The 22,987-nt window shown below is 39.2% G+C and overlaps 2 protein-coding genes across 2 annotated transcripts in view; one reads left to right on the top strand and one right to left on the bottom strand.

Annotated features, from left to right (window-relative positions):
- Positions 1-910: 910 nt before the first annotated feature.
- The window catches only part of LOC149150256 (uncharacterized), a 212,016-nt gene continuing 189,939 nt past the window's right edge, over positions 911-22,987 (bottom strand). The window contains exon 5 of the mRNA XM_089440431.1: positions 911-1,337. Coding sequence (XP_089296557.1) covers positions 1,017-1,337 — 321 coding nt within the window. The 3' untranslated portion in view covers positions 911-1,016. The remainder of the gene's footprint in view (positions 1,338-22,987) is intronic.
- LOC149150257 (uncharacterized) lies at positions 2,027-15,764 on the top strand. The gene is made up of 3 exons (XM_089439130.1): positions 2,027-2,099; positions 15,026-15,167; positions 15,296-15,764. Exons 1-3 carry the CDS (start codon positions 2,027-2,029, stop codon positions 15,747-15,749), a joined length of 669 nt encoding a protein of 222 aa, XP_089295256.1. The 3' UTR covers positions 15,750-15,764.

Below are 22,987 nucleotides of genomic sequence, written 5' to 3'. Positions count from 1 at the left end.
AGATGCAATGGAGGCAAGCTGGGGACTTACAAAAACAAATCCACCCAAATTTGGATATTTTTTTGTTTATAACTTACTAATAGAAAGTTGTCGATGTCCATCTAATGCAAATTATCAGAATAAATTGTATTCGCAACTGGCATCATGAGTTCGATCCTTGCAAAGCCATCTGTCGCGTAAAATTCATTAAAACACGACAACCTAGATTCATATTGTTTAACCCAAATGCACAAACTTTGATCGGAATCCAAAGTACTTGGAATTCCACAGAGGAGAAAAGGCCTGGACCATCGTCTGGCTTCATCTTGGAAAAAGTTGAGCAATTAAATGAACAAGTGGGGATTTCTCATGGCCCGTGGGTATTGAACCAGTGGCCTAAGACAAAATTGCGATCAAATCTCCATAGTGGCTCTGTCAAAGTTGGACCCGTTTTATGTCGGACGGAAGCCTTTTTCCAAACCCCTAAAAGATAACTAAGTTTGAAATCTGTTTAGATTAATGGCTGTTTTGGTCAGACCTTGTATCTGCTAATATATTAACTTACATTATTTGACAGAGAAAATTAGAATAAGGTCTTGTCAAATTTTAAAGCTTTTTCCGGACGGACTGTTGACTCACCAGGTCTATATTGGGGCATTCGATGTACGAAGGCATTTACATGACAATGGGGGAAGACCAGTCCAATGACAATTTTTATTTGACTTGAATGATCAAGCCTATCTATAAATATCGAAATGCAAACGAAATATAGGCATGGGCCCTGAAACTTATCTCTGAATCAACCTGTGCATTTTAGGTTCTATTCCTTATGTTAGTTCCAATATTGGATGTAAACTAATAAAGAAATCAACAAAACAACCTGCGCGCTTACTCATATCTCCATAAATGATAAAGCATAATACAATTCAGGGAATGAAAAAACAATAAATTGAAGAACCAAACCTGCATTTAACATGCAGAAATGGAAATGGAAAATCATTACAAACTTTCCATCCCCCTTCTTTAACTCATGAGTCTTATCTTTTCTTAATAAGTTTATTGATCATTTCATCCCATTTGGATTTTCTCTTAGTTGTTACTGAAGGCTCCCCAATTTCAGATGTCTCAGAGAAATTTTCCCCGTGTTCAATTAAAAGTTCAGTTCGTTCATTGTCATTGTTATCAAAGACGGTATCAAAAGTACCATAGGATGGAGAGTATGCCTGGGCCATTCTCAGTGTCGCAGCCCTCTCAATGGCAGCCTTGTACTCTTTATCATGTTCATTTTTAAGCGTCTGTTGTCTCTGCATTTTCTGTTCCGAAGGTATCTCCAAGGCTCTCTCCCTCTCAATCATTAGCTGCAAAAACAGTTTTTCAAAAATTTAGTGTTGAAGTTCCAGAAGAGATAAAGGGCAATATCACAAAGCAGGATAACCTAAAGAATTCAACTTGGAGAATAGATACAGCAACTGGATCCCAAACATAAAGCCAAAGGGGTCTCATAGACCATAATCGAAACAATCGGATTGGAGAAAATATCACAAGAAATAGTGGAAAATGAAGTCTCAAATAGGATAGCTGATTGTACATGACTCGGTTTTCCTAATTTAATTGATTGATAATATTTTTTGGGTGTAAACCTGTATGCTGTTAAGCTCCCTGTTGAATTTAACAACAGTAAAATCACTGCTTCTAACTTCAAATAGATGAAAAGAAAAGAGTAAAACATGGTCATACTGCAAACAAGCATCCACGAATCCATCTAATTACAATAGAACACACAAAATATGACCAGATGCAAAGGTCTCTTATAATGTCACGAGAAAATTCATACAATTTCTGAGACCCAATTGCGCATTGGCACAGATCAATAGTAGATGGTTTAATGCAAAAGAATATTGCAGCTAGCCTTCACTCAAATCAGCAGTTCAAAATTCAAGTTGAAGGAATAGTAGGTTGAAGTCCATATGCTTCAAAGCTAAAATATCATAGAGATTCATGAATGGACATACTTTCTGCTTGCAACTATCGATTCAAATAACTAAAGATGCATAAGAGGACAACTTCATTTGAAAAGCAAACTAATATTACGTCTGCAGATTGGGTTAATGGATCACTTGGTAGTTGCAGCCAAAGGATTTACCTACACGTAAGCATTGGTCCACGTGCATATGCACAGGTATTTGCCCAAACATAACATCTGTTAACTATGGTTTTATTTTTTACCATGGTTAAAATTTAAATGTGAAAAGGCCTGAGAAACCATAGTCAACTTGTGGAGAGATAATTGGAACCCCGATTCCAATGTCAAAAAACCCATTTGATTAATGATAAATTGGATATAGCCATTTGCCCTTAAGACCCCCTGTAGACAGCCACAAAAAATGGTTGGTGCCAATTGGCCTTAGAAGAAGCCCCTTAGTTGGACAAAGTGAGTGATACATGTTACTGGTAAAAAACATACAGAAACTACAGATACAAATCATTAAAGTAGGTAACATGATGGTAGAAGGTACCCCAAAGGGAGAGACATGGGTAGGAATTGAACTTAAACCCAAGCATGTTGGCCACAGGCTGCCCTAAAATAAATATCTGTTTTTAACTTTATTTTATCCAGATTCTATTCCCTTGCAATTGCTCTAGCAGTAGCATGTGTCTTTTCTTTTGGCATTCTAGGAATCTCATCATTTATTGCACATTTTTCTTTTATAAAGGAAACTGCCAAATCCAAAACTGCAGAACGTGGCCTGAGGTAATATTTTTTCTATTTTTTTCAGTGTTCTTTCCTTTTCTGGTCTGAAATGGATCCAAACCAAGACAATCGTTGTTAAAATTAGTATGTAAATGTAATTTGGCAATTAATGAAGATTAGATAGGACACAAGACAATGCAAATTTAAATGAGATCAATGAGAGGAAAAATAAAGAATTCAATGAAAGTAGAAAATGATAATAGGAGAGAAACACCGAGGTGGGAAATGAAAGGTCAGGCCTGTTGGCCTTCTTCCGTTACTCCAGAATCCAGCTCTCCCTCTTTGTAATTTCACTGTCAGAATTTTTATTGATTGCTGGCCAAGAAGAGGAGGATGAAAAGAGAACCATCTGACTGCATTGTAAATCTGATTGCCAAAATATGACTAAACAAACCATTTGATTCTAGGGTTTTTCTTTTTTTGGGGTTTCCCCAAGTAATATCACTGTATCCATTATCTGGTTGATGTTATGCACGGTGAGAATTTCTTATATGTGCTTGATATACTGCCGTTTCTTCATTTTTAATTGCTGCCATGCTAAGTAACATGACATGTCCTACCCCCCCGTGTCACATTATATCACATGTCGGTCACAACACTTGGGTGACGTGTTCGACACAAGTTCGGCTCGTGTTTTGTATGCAGGATACGAGTTTGATTGGTGTCGAACACAAGCCCTATTAGTGTCCCGAAATTTGGACATGCGTCCAGAGGAAAAAAAACCTTAAAATTGATTTATTGCCTCATTCTCACACAATTCAGTCATAGGTTTTGGAGTGTAGCTAAAGACGATTAAGCAATGTTAGAACTCAGAAGGGATTCAAGTGTTGGAAAGTGGATTTGTCCAGGCCCTACTAATGCTATGCAATTAATGGTAATGTTAAAAGTGACATTCTCCTTTATCTTTAATTTTCATCATTTTACTTAAATTTTTAACATTACCATAAATTGACTCGGGGTGTTTAGTAGTTCTAACCTCATCGGAATCCATATGGAGAAATTAGTGTAGGAATTTACAGGGTAGGTTCATCAGACAGAACACCAAAGGACACCGCTCACAAACAAATCACAGATCAATACACCAGTACTTTTGACGTGGTTAAAACCCTCAAAGAGGGAAACAGTCCACGGCCTGAGCCAACGCGGCCACTTCAGGCAATTTATTAATAAAAGAATGAAAATTTACATAAGCTTCTCTCATGGACAGTTAACCTACAAATGACCCTCCATGCTCTTTAAATAGAGATCATGGACCAATCGGGTGTTAAGCCACGGATCAAGTGTCGATAATACCGAGGAGAGAATGAACCGTCGGATCACTACATATCATGACTGTCGGATTGTAAGTTACAAAATGAACATAGTAAAGAAACACACTTTACCTAACTCTATACTAGACCAAGTTATAGTTAAATATTTCCTATGTGTTGGAATATCCTAACATCCCCCCTTAAGAACAACTTGGGATAGGATTGAAGGATTTACAAATATGACACAATAGGAGAAGGAAGGAGGCACTAGAGCCTATCCCCCCTTAGTGACAACTTCCTGAACTCCAACCATAAATTGAAGTTTAGTGAACTTCGCCTCTGTGAGAGCCTTTGTAAAGATATCTGCAACTTAATCATCTGTTGAACAATATTGCACTTCAAAAACATGGTCGTGAATGAGCTTTCTGATGAAGTGCATGTGCAGTTCAATGTGTTCGCTGCGCTGATGTTGTACTGGATCTTTGCATAGTTGAATGGCACTTTGATTATCACACCAAAGTGTAGTCGGATGTTGCTGCTGAAAGCCAAACTCTCACAGGATTTGACGAAGCCACAAGGCTTCCTTACTAGCTTCTACGGCACCACGATACTCTGCTTCTGCTGAATAAAGAGAAATGGCACCTTGTTTCTTGCAAGCCCATGTAATAGGTCCTGAACCAAGAGTGAACACATAACCTGCAGTAGACTTCCGATCATCAGGGTCACCAGCCCAATCGGAATCAGTGAAACCAACCAATAGAGGAGATGCTTCGGCACTGTAATGAATCCCAAACTGAACTGTACCTCGAACATAACGAAGTATTCTTTTAGCTGCTTTCCAATGACTTTCACGTGGGTTTTGCATAAACTGAGCAACAAGGCCAACAACAAAGGAAAGGTCAGGACGAGTATAGGTTAGATACAAAAGTTTTCCTACAAGTTGACGGTATAAGGTAGCATCAACTTCAGGAGAAGTACAAGTGACTGAAAGTTTGACTCTAGATTGAAAGGGAGAAGGGGCTGGCTTACAGTCTTCCATGTGAAAATGGCGTAGAATATCACAGGCATACTTGGACTGGGAAAGGGAAATACCTTCCTTGGATTGCAAGACTTGAAGACCAAGAAAATAATGTAAGTGTCCTAAGTCTGTCATTTCAAACTTCCTTATAAGGCTAGTCTTCACATGGTCTATAAGGTTGGGATCACTACCAGTCAGGATAAGATCATCAACATAAAGAACAAGAATGATAAGAGACTTGCCCACTTTCTTGGTGTAGATAGTATTGTCAGAATGACACCTAGAAAAGCCATTTTCTAAAAGAAAGTTATCCATTTTGGCATACCAAGCTCGAGGAGCTTGCTTGAGACCATAAAGGGATTTCTTAAGCCGACATACAAGGCTGGAGTCTGTTTGTATAAAGCCAATAGGTTGTTCCATATAGATCAGTGTTGATAATATCGCCGAAATATCGGCGATATTCGCAAATATCGCGATATTTTCGGCGAGCCGAAATATCGCCCCCGAAAAATCGCGATATTTGCCTGTTTTTAATTTCGCGCGAGAATTCCGATATATCGGCGATATTTTCTAAAATATCGCGAGACGACAGCAAATATCGCCGGCGGCCTGTATAAAACGGTTTATGAGTTTTTAAAGTCGCGTCATTTCGTTTTTGTGGTCGCTGGAGACGGAACCGGTCGAGGGTTTGGCTGCGGAGGGTTTGGCTGCCGAGAACAGGTATCTATCCACCCAAAACACAGATCTATCCACTTATCACTGTTACAAACTTACATCCATCCGAAAATCTCATAGGTATAACCGTATATCTGAATTTTTGACGGTGTAAATGCTGTCTATTAATTTTTAAATATTTGAGGTGAGCCGACATGAGTTCTTCTCGTTGTTTGGAGGCTGACTTCAGTGTTAACCACTATTTCTTCTAGTTCTAGGCTATAACAATACGTGCCAAGGTCTAACATTTGTCATGATAAACAATGAACATTGTTCAATGTTTACACTGTACAGTGTACACACTGCTGGTATATATGGTGATCTAAACCATTCTAAGACAGAGCTTAAGGTTGTCTAATGGTAATCAACAGTGCTTTTCACCACATACAAAGAAGATCTGTCTCAGCACTGTAGATGGTCCTTCCGCCAGATCTTTTGGTGACACGGTATTGACTAGATGTGTTATTGCTGTAAGTTTCAAAAGCTTTTAAATATTTCCCTTTACTCAAGTTTCAAAAACACCAGAATTTGAAGTCTTCTTGTACACCTGTTCCAGAGGACAATGACTAAGCCATGATACAATATGTTGCCTGCAATGATCATTTAATGTTGCAACATTTAACTTGAGGGATTTGCCAATACAAAGTAATCCCCAAAAAATCATTGGAGAAGAATTGAAGGACAGTTTCCAACTTTCTTTCTGTTGTTACTCTCTTCTAGAACTTCAACAAAAGATGGACCCCTCCCAGGAGGTCTCATCACTATTCTGCATATTATAGAGTTAAGTGAGAATAGTATGCCACTGCTCTAGATTCAAAATTGCTTGTAATCTAATACTGAGACCAAGGGCTTTAAACAAGTTACCATTCAATGGTTTTAAACTTTTAATTTTTAAATGAGTTGGATCTGATCTAAATATCCAGTTTGAGATTACAGACATTTCTTTCATTGAATTTCACGGTTTCCTTTATCTTGGAATGTAACAACCCCTTACTATTTTCATGTGAAATGAGGTTGCTGTCCTAAGGAATGATATCTAAAGCACTTGATCTGGTTAATCATTAAAACTTGAACATAATAAACAGCATAATAACCTATGATACAGATATATTGTTTAATGATCAGTCTTGCACATCTAGAACAGCCATTGGTGATTGATTTATGGTCTGATTTGGAACAGCTATTGGAACTCTGCATAATGATGAATGGTTTATAATTTCCTTCTATTATTCCAGTTGGGAGTTATTATCTGTTGTCTACTCTTGTCTCAATATAACACAGAGATATCTCAGATTCTCAAATGCACCTGTAGAACTTTGTTAAAGTTTAGTCCATTTGTCTTTGAAGAATGAGGATTTGATATTGAGACCTGCACCCATGGAATTTCGTAAATTCGTATTACTTGTTAAGTTATTAAGTTACTAATTCCAAATTTTTTTTGGTGCTGTAGGTTTCCTTTTGAGTTAGCCCACTACAAAATACAAATATGCCAAAAAACTTGGACCCATTTTGGGAGTATGGGATCCCTGATGGTGGGACAAATCGTGCATATCTTTCATGCAAATTGTGTGGGGACAAGATGACAGGAGGGGTTACACGACTGAAATACCATCTTGCTAGACTCACTGGACATGATGTTGGCATTTGTCAAGTTTCTAGTCCGGAGCTTATACGAAAAGCTCTTGAGGCAATTGAAGAAAAGGACAGAAAGAAGGAAGAGGCAGAAAGAAACAAAGCTGAACGTGCAGGTAGATCTTTTGGGATATCTTCTCCTGATTTTGATGTTCAAGGTAGTGGCCCTACTGGCCCTAGTGGGAGGGGCTCCACAACTGGCACACCATCACATGCTAGCGCTACTGCTAGTGTGAATGCGAGGTCATCATTTTTTGTTCCACGAACAGGAGCTGGAGCACAACCTGGCATAAAATCGCTTTATAAAAAAAAGGAGAAGCAAGAAGCAGATAGAGTCATGGGGAGGTGTATTTTTTGGAGCGACTTACCTCTCAGCATCACAAAAACCAATCCATTTTGGCAACCAATGTGTGATGCTATTGCTGTTGTGGGCCCAGGGTACAAAAGTGCCACATATGAGGAGTTGCGGGGGCCAATTCTTCAAGCAGAAAAACAGGACATCAACTCTAGATTGGCGGAGTTGAAACAGACATGGGAAGTCACTGGATGCACAGTGATGTCTGATGGTTGGACAGATAGGAAGGGTAGGACCCTTCTAAATTTCTTGGTACATCGTCCTAAAGGTACCATGTTTATCAAATCGTTGGATGCATCAGAACATATCAAAGATGCAGCAACGATATGTGAGTTGTTAGATGGGTTCATTCAGGAGATTGGTGTGCAGAATGTGGTGCAAGTCGTAACAGACAATGCAGCTAATTATGTGTCTGCCGGCAGAATGCTTATGGAGAGGCATCCCACATTGTTCTGGACTCCATGTGCAGCGCATTGTCTTGATTTGTTGCTTGAGGATATGGGGAAACTCTCCTTCATCAAGGAGGCAGTTGATATGGCTAGGAGCATCCCCAAGTTTATTTATAACCATGCTTTTGTTCTTAGCCTTATGAGGAGGTTCACTAGAAACAAGGAGTTGCGGCGTCCTGCCATCACACATTTTGCCACAACCTTTATTACTCTTCAGTGTTTGCTTCGATGTCAGTTCGAGTTGAAGCAAATGTTTGTGTCTGATGATTGGCGTGCTTGTAGATACAGCAGGAGACCTGATGGGAGAGCCATTGAAAAAATGGTGTACTCTGAGACATTTTGGCGTGGAGTACAAGAAGCATGTGCAGTTAGCGAACCTATAGTAAAGGTTCTTAGATTGGTGGATGGAGAGTATTAGAATATGTCTATTTAGTATTTAATGCTCAGTCTTCTAGCTGTTGCTAATTTTATTCTTTTAGCAGTTTCTTAGATGAAACTGTTTGTACATAGAAACCTGATGTTTCTATTATTGTAAATATCTTTGTATTATCATAGAGCTGTTTGCTCTTTGTGAATTAATTCATTCAACATTCTTTTATGGTATCAGAGCACAGGGATTTTTTTCGAAATAATTTTTCATAGTTTGAAAAATTCAGGAGTTCATTTCGAAACTGCTCTCAGGGTTTGTAGATTTCTTGATCAGCTATCCTCTTCATTTCTTTCTAAGGTCGAGCCCTCTGTAAGCCAGGTAGCCTTCACTGAGTCTTAGCTTCGGCTTTGCTCATTGTGATAAAAGCTTACAGTCGTCAATCTCGATACAGAAAGGGATTCTGCTCCTGCATTATCTTTATTATGAGGAATTAACTTTGTGGCGATACTCGGGATCGTGAAATTCTCTTGAAATTAAATCCGGCATTTTGAATCTGGGGGCAGCAGTCGATTTGTCGGTTGAACAGTTTATCTGTTTTGAAGTCTTGTTTATTTTTGTGGCCCGTGAATTCTCAGTATTCAACCCTAGTCTCGTACCAACGTTTTCACGGTAAATCCTCAGCTGAGACGATAACCACGGGAACGTAACATCTCAGTATTTTTCTGTCACGATATCTGGAATCGCACGCATATCCGGTTTTTTTCTTCGTGGGAGCGGGATTTTGTTTTGGCTGGCGAATCCGGTTATTTGCTTCGAAGTTGTGGAACCTGTGGATACACTTCGGATATTCAATCAAGCTCTCGTATATTGATATTTGAACCCTCACGGCGTCCAGCGTTTGCTCTTACCTCTGCATTCTCGGCTTCGAGTGCTTCAAATTCTTGCCTCGGTATGCTCAAACCCATCCATTTTCATGGTCAAACTATCTTAGAAATGCGTGGATGAATATTCAGTTAGTATATACTTCACATATCTATGCTGTTCGATCTTCGATTTAGCGGAAATTGTTTGTCGATTTAATATACCGCGGCACTGTGGACGTGAAGCCGTAACACAAATTAAATCATAGCTGCGAAGTGAAGACGTGGGTTTTTTTTTTGTTGTGAGCCGTGAAAAATTAAAACGTGGCTGAGACGTGAAGACGTGGGTCCATTTTTTTTGTTTTGTGAGCCGTAAAAAAACTTAAAATCATAGCTGATATACCGTAGAACTGTGGACGTGAAGCCGTGAAGAAGACGTGGGTCCATTTCCTTGTTTCAATCTACGTATTTAATTTTCAAACAGTCTTGTCTGCCGGCAGTTGTTTTCCAGTCAGCGAATTTTTTCTCCATAGTGATCCTGACAGCCTCCATTACAACTCAGATTTGAAGGAAAATTACCTGTTTATAGCTTGGACATTGCAGCAGTCAGACCTGTGCTTACCTTAGGACAAATCTCAGAACTGGACAGAGAAAGGAATCTCAAGCTTTATCTTATGATTTGGACCTGTTACATTCATTAAAGTTCTGTCCTGTGGTATTTACCTAAAGAAGGATACAGCTACAGCCGTATTGCTATTTTTTAGACAGGGAGAGATATTTTTGCTGGGTAATTTTTTTTCCAGAACAAAATCTGTTTTGATTTACATCAGGATAAACAGGCAGCTACATTCTTTTTGTGTATCAGACTTCTGTATTTTCTTTAAGAAAATGGCCACGCTCACCAATCTGATGTTAGAAGGAAATCAATGCTTTAATGGCAGCAACTATAACATTTGGAAACAAAGAATGTTGACCATTTTTTAATACAGGCGTCTTGATCAGCTCATTTTGGGCAAAGAGCTTCGTCCCGGTACAGCTGGGACCGATCAAGATAAATTTGATGATCGAAATCGAGAGGCTGTTATGCTTCTCAAGCTCTCTGTCGCTAATGATCAATTACCACAGATTCCTTCTGGCAAGACCGCTGCCGAAATCTGGCAACAGTTGAAAGAACTGCATGAGACATCTGACAAAAGCAGAGCATTTTTTCTCAAAAATCAGTTGTTCTCCATCATGATGGATGACCATATGTCTTTACAGGAACATCTCAACAAAATTAAAGACATTCGAGATCAGCTCGAAGCTATTGGCCGGACCATGGAGGAAGAAGATATGGTAGTCATTACTCTGAAAAGTCTACCGAAATCTTATGAACACTTCATCGAAACACTCAACATTACAACCACAAATGTTCATCTGAAGTTTCCAGATTTATGTACCAAACTTCTGCAGCAAGATAGGTGGAAACAACAGTTTGGTAGTGGTACTTCATCAGTGTCCTCAGAAAATGCATTTGCTGCAAAATATCAGTCCTCTCAGTCTTTTCAGCAGAAAGGCTCGCCTCAGTCTTTTGATCCTGCCAGGAAGAAAAGTGTACAGTGTAATTACTGTCACAGGTTTGGTCACATGAAGAAAGATTGCCGACAGAGGATTGCTTCTGAACAAAAGAAACAGGGAGGGCCACATCAGACAGCGCATGTTGCAGAACATTCCGAGCAGACAGATTCTGCCTTTTATGCCTTTATGGCTAAAAGGTCTTCAGAACATGTTCCTTCCTCTGCATGGTACATTGATTCTGGTGCATCGCGCCACTTCTCTCACAGGCGTGACTGGTTTATTGACTTCTCACCTTTCAGTGATTCAGTGGTATTTGGTGGAGGTGAAAAGTACAATGTAGCTGGCAGGGGTACGGTTCAAATTCAGTCTGGTGGATGCACGCTCATATTTCTAAATGTATACTATGTTCCTGGTATGGAGATTAATCTGCTCTCTGTCAGTCAAATAATGAGGAATTCTCCTCAGCTTGATGTTGTGTTCAATGCACACAAGTGTTCCATCATTGACAGGGAGACCAGTCTAACAGTTGCTACTGGCCTAAAGGACCATGGTCTATACAGGCTACTTGACACCGGTGACTTTCCAGAAGTGGCTCTAGCAGCACGTGTCTCTTCCATCAGTACTTTATGGCATCAGCGATATGGGCATCTCAATATGCAGTATCTCTCTCAGCTCTCTCGGGAGGGACTTGTGTCAGGATTACCTGATATTCAGACTCAGCAGTTGGGGGTATGCAGCGCCTGTCAAGCGGGAAAGCAACATCGGTCTTCATTCAAAAATGGAGAATCTTGGCGCGCATCCAAGGTACTTCAGTTACTTCATGCTGATATTTGTGGTCCTATGAATACAGCTTCTATCACTGCTTGCAAATATTTTTTACTTATTGTAGATGACTTCAGTAGAAAGATGTGGGTGTATTTTTTAAAAAATAAATCTGATGCTCTTAGTACCTTTCAGAAGTTTAAAACATTAGTTGAAAACGAATCTGGTTGTAATATCATGACCCTTAGGACCGACAATGGGGGGGAATTTTGTTCCTCAGCTTTTGCCAACTTCTGTGATATTCATGGCATCAAACGTCAATTAACCACACCTTACACTCCCCAGCAGAACAGTGTTGTCGAGCGTCGCAACCGCACAGTTGTTGAAATGGCTCGTTCCATGTTACAACACCGGAGTTTTTCAAACAAATTCTGGGCTGAAGCAGTATTTACTGTTGTTTACCTTCTTAACAGATCCCCTACTCAGGCTGTTAAAGGGAAGACTCCTGAAGAAGTGTGGTCTGGTCGTAAGCCTAAGATCAGTCATCTCAAAGTTTTTGGCTCAGTTGCATATGTTTGGATTCCATCTGCTAAGTGCTCTAAGTTGGATTCCAAAAGTCAGAAACTCATGATGACAGGTTACAGTGATCATCACAAGGCCTATAGGCTGATAGATATAGCCACTGGTCGACTTAGCTTCAGTCGAGATGTAGTATTTGATGAAGACAGAGGATTCTTTCAGTCTTCTTCTTCTGAGCAGCGTTCTGAGGATCCGCCTCACAGTGTTCTTCTCCCAGTCAGTCCATCTGATGGGAGGGATGATGTAGCATCAGGATTTGATACTACTCTATCTGAGCTTCCTCAAGAAGCTAATCCTCCTCTTGCTGTTCCTATTGCTCTTGAGCCTTCTTCTCTTCCTCCTGATATTGGTTCCTCTAATCCTGATATTGGTTCTTTTTCTCTTCGGCCTAAATGGTGGGCTAAAACCATAGGTGATCTCCGGGATGATGAGCTCCTTGAAGGTAGAACTTCTAGGCATAGGAACAGACAACAGTCTACAGTCAATTTTGCTCTTATGGCTAACCTTCACAGTATTTTTGAGCCTCAAACCTATTCAGAGGCTAAGGGTACATCTGAGTGGGAACAGGCTATGGAAGCCGAATTCCAGAGTCTTCAGAAGAATCACACCTGGACTCTTTTTGATCTTCCTGCCGAAAAAAAGCCCATAGGCTGCAAATGGGTGTATAAAGTAAAATACAAAGCTGATGGAACCATAGACAAGTATAAAGCTCGTCTTGTGGCTCGAGGGTTCTCACAGAAGGAAGGCATCGATTATGAGGAGACTTTTGCTCCTACAGCCAAGATGAGTACCATAAGGCTTGTTCTTGCCCTAGCAGCTCAGTTCAATTGGAAAGTTCATCAGATGGATGTAAAGAGTGCTTTCCTAAATGGTGATCTTCAGGAAGAAGTCTACATGACGCAGCCTCCAGGATTCAAGGTTGCTGGTCAAGAACAGAAAGTGTGCCGGTTAGCTAAAGCAATCTATGGATTGAAACAAGCTCCTCGGGCTTGGTACATGAAAATTGATCAGTATCTGACAGATCAGGGTTTTCAGCGGAGCCCATCTGATGCAAACCTGTACATCAAGCATACTGGTGCTGATATCTTATTTGTTGTTGTCTATGTGGACGATCTCATCATTACTGGCAGCTCTGCACATTTGATCCATGGGATCAAACAAGATCTATGCAGAACTTTTGAGATGACAGACTTGGGACTTCTTCATTACTGTCTGGGGGTTGAAGTTTGGCAGACTGAAAATCAGATTTTTCTCTCTCAGTCCAAGTATGCCAACAATCTCGTGGAACGGTTCAGAATGCAGGATTGCAAACCGGCCACGACTCCTATGGAACCAGGGCTCAAACTTTCAGCACAATCATCCTCTCCTCTTGTGGATGAAACTTTATTCAGGCAATTAGTGGGCAGTCTCATCTATCTTACTGCTACCAGACCTGATATCAGTTTTGCAGTAAGCTACATTTCTCGCTTTATGTCAGCTCCTAAAGCTGATCATTGGATAGCTGCAAAGCGGGTGCTACGATATGTGCGTGGTACTTCTGATTATGGCCTCTTATATACTCGCAGCTCCAATCCTATTCTCAGTGGCTACACTGATTCTGACTAGGCCGGTTCGGTTGATGACCGTAAATCTACAGCTGGGTATGTGTTTAGTCTAGGATCTGGTGCTGTTACTTGGACTAGTAAGAAGCAACAGGCAGTGGCTCTCTCCTCAACAGAAGCAGAGTATCGGGGAGCAGTTAAGGCATCCTGTGAGGCAGTTTGGCTTCGCCGTATGCTTGCAGATATGCATGTTTTCCAGACAGGGCCTACTTCTTTGTTTTGTGATAATCAGGGAGTACTCAAACTTGCCAAGAATCCAGTTTTTCATGAACGAACAAAGCATGTGGAAACTCATTGCCACTACATTCGCCAGCTGGTTGAAGACGGCTCAGTTCAGTTGCAATATGTTCCCACAACAGAGCAGCTCGCCGACATTTTCACCAAGCCGCTTGGTCCTGATAAATTTGTAAAATTCCGAGGGTCTATTGGTGTTGTAAATAGATTGAGCATTAAGGGAGGGTATTAGAATATGTCTATTTAGTATTTAATGCTCAGTCTTCTAGCTGTTGCTAATTTTATTCTTTTAGCAGTTTCTTAGATGAAACTGTTTGTACATAGAAACCTGATGTTTCTATTATTGTAAATATCTTTGTATTATCATAGAGTTGTTTGCTCTTTGTGAATTAATTCATTCAACATTCTTTTAGAGAGAAGCCTGCAATGCCTTATTTGTATGAGGGCATGGATAGGGCCAAGGAGGCCATTCGTTCCTATTATGCAAACAAGGGTTCTGCTGGCCTTAATAGGCAGATGATGTTATGGGATGTGATCGATAGTCGGTGGACAGGGATGCTTCATCAACCCATTTATGCAGCAGCACTCTTCCTCAACCCTGCATTTGCATACAAATGCAAATTTCGTTTTGATGGCGAGGTGATGGAAGGGCTCCATTCCTGTATTCAGAGGATGGTACCTGATTCTGAGCTTCGTAGCAAAATCAAGCGCGAGGTACAGAGTTATCAGGATTGTGTTGGCCTATTTGGCTTTGATGATGCCATTAAGGAAAGGGCCCTCTTCATGCCACGTAAGTGACAAGTCATCACTCATTAGAAATTAGAAATTTGAATTTAATTATGTTTTAAGTTAAAACATAATTAACTTTTAACTTTTAAGTTTTTGAATTTTTTATTTCATTATTTTGTTGTAGATCTTTGGTGGCGAAGCTATGGTGCAAGGGTACCAAATTTGCAAAATTTGGTTATACAAATCTTGAGTCAAACATGTAGCTCTTCAGGGTGTGAGCACAATTGGAGTGTATTTGAGAAAATACACGCCAAAAAGCGCAACAGGTATAACTTTGAACTCAAGCCTTCAGTTGAGCAATTACACTTATTGTAATTTTTAATTTTTAATTTATGACCTTCAAGTGTCAAGAGTCAAGAGTCAAGACTCAATACTTTTTTTGACACTCTTACAGGTTGGAGTTCGCACGCCTCAACGATTTGGTGTATGTGCATTACAACATCCGACTTCGAGTGAGGCAAATAGAATCACCAGTGGATCCAGATGCCATTTCCTTAGACAATATTGATGTATTGTCTCCGTGGAGGGTGGAGTCTCAGGAGCCCATATTGGAGGAGTCACCTTCATGGTTAGAGCCAGTGGTAGATGATCCATTAGAGCAGGGGCAGCAAGAGGAGGACTCGGAGTCAGAGGAGCAGCAACACTTAGAGGAGGAGCAGGAGGAGGAGGACACTGCGGGAGCATCAGCATCAACACCATCTGCTATAGATATAGGAGAGCATAGCTCCATGCCTATCACTCATTATTTGACATTAGGTGCAGAGGCAGTGTCAGGGCCTTCTACTACTAGGGGCAGGCCTGGCAAACAGCCCATCATGTTTTCCCGTAAAAGGGGGAGAGGGCAGTAGATAGATAGCTGCTAGTTTTATTTGTTATGCTGCATGTAACTCATGATGATGAGATACTTTTATTATTATATGTGATGTTATTTTGTATTGGCTCTCCACATTTGAGTCCTTGAATGGACAATTATCAGGGATTAGCACGATTTGGTATCGCCTTTGATATATCATTTCTATTTGACATCATATATATCAGTGTTTTCTTCATATTTATGTGCCAATGTGTTTATTTCATGTTGTTATTGCTTTATATGTTTAAAAATCTGAAAAAAATGAATATATTATGCATTTTTTATGCTTGCTTTTGTTGTTTAAATTCTGAACATGAAGATGTTGCTTTAAAAATTAAAATAGTTTCTTGAGTGTTTGCTGGGCACTGTATAGTTATACTCATTTAATGCCAATTTTTTGTTTTTTTTGTGCCCTAGGTTTGAATTAGTTCACTACAAATGTCAAATATGCCAAAAGCCTTGGACCCATTTTGGGAGTATGGGGAGGCTGTTGGTGGGGCAAATCAGGCATATATATCATGCAACTTGTGTGGGACCAAGATGTCAGGAGGGATTACACGATTGAAATACCATCTGGCTAAACTCTCTGCATATGATGCAGATGTGATGCCTTGTATGGTTTCTAGTGCAGAGGTTATACAAAAAGCTCGTGAAGCAATTGCTGAACAAGACAGAAAGAAAGCTGCTAGGGAGAGGCCAATGGTCTCAGATAGATAGCTGCTAGTTTTATTTGTTTTGCAACTTTTGCTACATATAAGTTTATAACTCATGATGATGAAATACTTTTAAAGTTTTATATATGTGATGTTGTTTTGTTTGAGTCCTTGATTGGACAATTATCACTATCAGGGATCAGCAGGATATGTGATGTTATTTTGTTTGAGTCCTTGATTGGACAATTATCAGGGATCAGCAGGATTTGGTATCGCCTTTGAAGTTTGATGTATCATTTCTATTTGACATCATATATATCAATGCCTTCTTCATATTTATGTGCCAATGTGCTTAGTTCATGTTGTTATTGCTTTATATGTTTAGAAATCTGAAAAAAATGAATATATTATGCATTTTTTATGCTTGCGATATTTGCGATATTTTCCGATATTTTCGCCGATATTTCCGATAAGATATTTTCCGGACCCTCGCCGATATTTTCCCGATACCGATATTATCAACACTGATATAGATTTCTTCAAGCAAGTCCCCATGCAAGAAGGCGGATTTAACATCCATCTGATGGACTTCCCATTTGAAAGAGGCAGCAAGGGAAAGAACAAGGCGGATAGAGTTCATTTTGGCAATAGGGGAGAAGGTTTCAGTATAGTCAATGCCTTCAACCTGTGAAAAACCCTTAGCAACAAGACGAGCTTTATGTTTATCAACTTTCCCATCTGGTCCATACTTGGTTCTGTAAACCCATTTGCATCTAACAAGTTTTCGTCCCTTTGGTAGAGGAACAAGATCCCATGTATCATTTGCCAATAATGAATGATATTCTTCATTCATAGCTGCTTCCCAATCTAGATGGCCTGAAGCTTCTGCAAAGGTGTTAGGTTCATAATTCACTGAAGCTTGAGCCAGTAAAGAAGAGGCTCTATCAAACTGAGAACGTGTACGTCGTTGATCTGTAGGATCACCGACAATATCACCTGTTGCATCCCGAGTAGCACGGACCCATTTTGGAAGCTGAGGAGCTGAAGGAGGATCCTGAGAAGGTGGGGGAGGATTTTCATCCTCGCTTTCATCATCTGAAGAAGAAATATTTTCAAAAGTAGAAGAGATAGGAAGAGGTGGCACATCCGCCGAACTAGGCTCGTAGGCCGATATATTTTCAGCAAACTTTACATCTCTTCTAATGATAACATTTTTGGACTTAAGTGGAATAAGTCTATATCCTTTGACATCTTCAGAATATCCAACAAAAATACATTTTTCACTCTTAGGTTCTAAAGCTTTATGTTTCTCATCTGGAATATGGGCCCATGCTTCACTTCCAAAAACACGAAAGTGACTTACATCTGGTTTAATTGAGCTCCATGCTTCTTCTGGAGTGATATTCTTTAAAACCTTAGTAGGAGTGCGATTTATTATGTAATTTGCATAGTTAATTGCTTCTGCCCAATAATTAAGACTAAGTCCTTTAGATTGAAGCATACAATTAGCCATTTCCTTTAATGTGCGATTCTTCCTTTCAGCTACACCATTTTGTTGTGGAGTATATGGAACAGTATGTTGCATTTGAATTCCATTTTCAGTGCAAAGGTTGATGAATTTGTTGTTAACATATTCTCCGCCATTATTAGATCTTAGCTTAAGAATTTGATGTCCAAATTGTTTTTCAACAAAAGCCTTAAATGCCAAGAACATGTTAAATACTTCACTCTTGAGTTTTAAGAAGTATATCCAAGTGCGTTTGGAGAAATCATCAATGAAAGTTAAGAAATACTTGTAGCCAGAGAATGAAACAACTAGAAGTGGACCACATAAATCACTATGCACAAGCTATAAAGGGGCTGAGGCGTGCCAAGAGGCACGTTTTTCAAAACTGTCCCGATGATGTTTTCCGAGTAGACATCCGGAACAAACACCATCTCTGCAAGATACCATTGGAAGACCTATCACCATATTTTCTTTACATAGATTCTGAAGAGAGCGATAGTTTAAGTGACCAAATCGTTCATGCCAAAGTTTGCTCACTTCATCATTATGAGCAACAAATACCGAGGGAAGATTTGATGACCCAAAGTTGTGAAACTTATACAACCTTGTAGAATCATCAGCAATGCCAGTAGCTAAAATTTGTTTAAGATCTCTTAGGTCCTTAATTACAACATCGTGAGGTGAAAATTCAACAATTTTACCTTCACCTGAATGAGTTATCTGATATACAGATAGAAGGTTGCAGGATAAGGTTGGAACACATAATACATCATTAAATTGACCATTGTCTATATGAACAGTTCCAGTCCCTACAACACTAAGAGATCTATCATCACCAACATATATATTTTTGGTGTTACAATCATTTAAAGAAGAAAACATGGCTTTGTTTTTGGCCATGTGATAAGAAGCTCCAGAATCAATGAGCCACTCATGAGAATGAGAAGAAGAAGATACATTTAGTGCATAGCCAGACCGAGATGCTTGACAACCACATGCAGAAAGTGCCATTCCTGAAGATGAAGTTGAAGTTGAAGAGTGCTCCAAATGGATATTATGCTTCTTCATTGCTGCTTCCAAGGCTTCCATCTTCTTAAAGCATTTGGATTCTAAGTGGCCATCTCGATTACAAAAATTGCAATGTCTATCAGTCTTCTTCCCTTTGTTTTTATTTGTCTTATCATTTTGTTGAAATGATTTTTCATTTTGAGACTGAAATTGCTTAGGACCCTTGTTTGGTTTAGGACCATGGATACAACTTCTTAGGATTCTTTGAGGAACGCTTTCTTAGAAGAGTTTCCAAGATTAAGAAGACCAAGGTGTAAGAGTTTTTCTTGTTCTCTTGAGAATCATGAAGGCTTCTCTTATAGAATGGAAGGTGGAAACAAACACAGAATAGGCTGGTCCCAACTTAGTAAGAATGGAATAGATAAGGCTACTATCTTCTTTCTTAACCTTAACACCTTCCAAGAGAAGTCTAAGGGTCTTGAACTTGGACAAAAAATCTTCAATGCAAGAAAAATTATTGGGGTCTAATGTAAGCAACCCATTTTCGAGTTGATGGGCTTTAAGTTCATTTTTAATTCCAAAAACTTTAGTGATCTGTTTCATTGCTTCTTCAGGAGTATCAAGTTCTGCAATATGGAATCTAAGATCTGGAGAAATAGACATCCCTATCAACCCACGTGCTTGATCTTGCCTATTTTCCCATTTAGCTGCCTTATTTTCATCTTTCGGTTTGGTTTCTTGGCCTGAGGCTATTCTGTAGAGACTTTTACTTCTAAGTAAATCCACAATGTAGGACCACCATTGAAAGTAGTTGGTGCTGTCAAGAATAACTTGGCATGGACTTTCCATTTTAACAGAAACTGAAGCTATAGACGCTGAAACTAAGTGTTCCAATGGAAAGATCTCGAAAAATTAGGCTGGTTCAAAAAAACGGCTCTGAAAACGACTTCCGGATGAAGAAGTTATGGCTTTTTGAAGAAAATTTGATGAAGATACCGACGAAGTGCGTTAATGTGCGGAAATGAAAAATCCACCCCCACAAAAAGGAAACTTGAACTCAAGACCTCTACTCTCATAAATTAGCTTTGGACCAAGTGAGCTAAACAAAAAGTTTGAAAGAGTGAGAGAGAGAGAGGGGGAGGGGGGGGGAAGCTTTGGGTTGCGTGCTTGCTTTGAGAAAGCTCTTTTTCCCTACGAAACAAAAAACACAAAACCCAACACGGACATACAAAAAAAAACGAACCTTGCAGCTCAAAGTTAGCTTTAGCCAGAAACTAAATATTTTCCTCAATGTTTTTGATTTTCCGAGATCACACTAAGGCACAGCGAAAAAGAGCATACGCATGAGAAAAATCCTTCCTTTCTATTTCTGATTTGCCCAGATCGCACAGAGTCGCGGGGCAAAGAGCATACGCAGAAATGAGAGGTATAGATCCGGTAATAAAAAGGCTAAATAAACCGAAACCGAAATAAACAGAGAGAAAATAACTATAAACTGCAAATAAACACTGCATACCTCCAGATTTTAAAAATGACGTAGCTAGGGGTACCGGAAACCTTTTCGCATGAAACGAAAGGGGTTCCTCACTGGAACAGATGCTCCCAACACAATAGAGCAGTCCTCTCGGCCCGAAAGTAGTTAGAAATAATAGATCTAGGAAACGACAGTCGGATGCAATTCTACTGGCTTCAGATTTGGATCACCAACGGACGCGGCCCTCAAATAGCTCTGATACCATGTAGGAATTTACAGGGTAAGTTCCTCAGACAGAACACCAAAGGACACCGCTCACAAACAGATCACAGATCAATACACCAGTACTTTTGACGTGGTTAAAACCCTCAAAGAGGGAAACAGTCCACGGCCTGAGCCAACGCGGCCACTTCAGGCAATTTATTAATAAAATAATGAAAATTTACATAATCTTCTCTCATGGACGGTTAACCTAAATGACCCTCCATGCTCTTTAAATAGAGATCATGGACCAATCGGGTGTTAAGCCACGGATCAAGTGTCGATAATACCGAGGAGGGAATGAACTGTCCGATCACTACATATCGTGACCGTCGGATTGTAAGTTACAAAATGTACATAGTAAAGAAACACACTTTACCTAACTCTATACTAGACCAAGTTATACTTAACTATTTCCTATGTGTCAGAATATCATAACAATTAGAGTTTTAGATCCCACTCAAAATCTAGCAGATTTAATAGTTTTCAGGATTACAGGATTGGGGGGAATTGCAACATTTCCATTGGAGTTTGTCATGCAAGAGGGTATGGAACTAGCATTTAATTAAGAGGACCAAGCCCTCTATGTATCTCGATGTTAGTGGCGTTGATTGTTGAACTACTCTGTCATGAGTCTTCAAGCTCTTCTTCCTTGGTATCTATTTTATGTTCAAGATTGGATGTGCAATTCAAGTCTTCTACAAAGCTAGCAAACTCTACAACTAGGAAGGAAATTGCTTTGAAGTAATTGCTCCCCTCTTTTCCTTAGTTAGTTTGTAACTGCTTATTAATTCTTTGCTTTGCATGTCCTCTACGAACCCTAACAAGAGTGTTGATTTCAATTGCTAAGCCATAATTCATATTCCTTGTGAAGGTGGTCCTTCTAAGACCCCTTCTTTGTAGGATCTTGCTTTTTACTTTCCAACTAGCTTAGATAGGAGACTATTGAGTCTCTTTACTCTAATACATCAAAACATTTAAAAGAAGTGTTTCTTCTTGACCCCATAAGCCTTTTGGATAAGGCACTTGTCCTCTCCCATCAAGCTCCAAAATATAGAAAAAACCCGAAATCCTTTCACCTATTTTTTTGTTTATTGGAAATCTAAACAAAAATATTGCACTATCATTAGTTTAGATTTACTCTACAAAGTCTAGATGCTTAAAACATATTAATTTCCTAGACTTACTAGGTATGATTTTAAAGTTATTTTCTCGAAACCCTAATCATAAATTAGCTCTAGATCTAGCAATTTTCAAGTTTCTTCTTCATTTTTGGGCTATTTAATTTATTTATGTATATTTGAATATTACATAAAAAGGACATAAAAAAAATAAATTAAATTGTCGAATTTTTTGTAGTTTCGGTCAGTATTCAAGTCAACAAAGTCAAAGGGAAAATAAATTATTATTTTATTATTCATGTGGGCTCCAAATTTGATAGGTCACCCCCAGCGGTTGAAGGGGTTTGAACCTTGGTCAAAACCCACTTGATTTGACTCTTATATATTAACATTTGGACCTCCTCACTTGGCATCAATTAGGATCACACAAAAGACCAAATAGTCATATGTTCATGCATGAGAGGAGGAAGGAGAAGTCTGAGGTTTCACCAACAAAATATGAACTAAAGTTTGACTTGTTGACCAGCGTTGACTGAAGGATCCTTCAGTGGTTTTTTATCTGCATTGAACAAGACTTATCTAGGCATTTGACCACATCTTTGACTGAATTGTTGACCGAAATTCTAGGAAAAATTATGGGTGTTGACCAAACATGTTTGACCAACATTGACTACAGGTCAACTGAGACAGTTTGACCGAATTTTCTAAGGAAGTTGCAGGGCTGAATTTCGGCCTACTTGACCAAAGTTGACCAAGAGTTGTGGAGACCAAAATTTGGCCTATTGACCAAATTTGACTACCCGAAAAGAAGTCTGAAATTCTCTCCTTTGACCAAGTTTGACTTATATAAAGTAGTGGTAGTTTGACCAAATTTCACTGGGAAAATTCAAATCGCACATTTGACTTAATTGAACAATTTCTCTGTAAGAAAAGATTGCTAGGTTTTTCCCAAGGTCGGGTTTTCCCAGGGTAAAAGATTTTTTGTCTCTTGTGCATCTTTATTTTACTATGATCTCTACTGCCCTATTGGATTTATGGTTGAAATTTTCTGAAGTATAATTGCTTAATGATTTGGAATGTGCTAAAGATATAATTATAAATTATATCATTGGAAGTAATTATTAATAACAAAAAATTGTGCTTGTCTTAATTGCACTTGAAAAATCAACATGGTATTAGAGCTTTGGTGAAGGAAGGGATATTGAGATC

This window comes from Pinus tabuliformis, chromosome 9 (assembly GCF_031772625.1).
Source record: "Pinus tabuliformis cultivar Carrire ecotype Pingquan chromosome 9, CPIR1, whole genome shotgun sequence".
In the NCBI taxonomy this organism is placed as follows: domain Eukaryota; kingdom Viridiplantae; phylum Streptophyta; class Pinopsida; order Pinales; family Pinaceae; genus Pinus; species Pinus tabuliformis.
Note: the sequence above shows the minus strand (reverse complement) of the source record. Positions and strands in the feature narration are given on the sequence as shown.

What these genes read in the sequence shown, in the direction of transcription:
- LOC149150257 (XM_089439130.1), top strand. Translation starts at nt 2,027, where the DNA reads ATGCATAAGAGGACAACTTCATTTGAAAAGCAAACTAATATTACGTCT. An exon ending in TTGGGTTAATGGATCACTTG is followed by an intron (nt 2,100 to 15,025) that starts GTAGTTGCAGCC and finishes ATTTTGTTGTAG; the next exon opens with ATCTTTGGTGGCGAAGCTAT. An exon ending in CACGCCAAAAAGCGCAACAG is followed by an intron (nt 15,168 to 15,295) that starts GTATAACTTTGA and finishes ACACTCTTACAG; the next exon opens with GTTGGAGTTCGCACGCCTCA.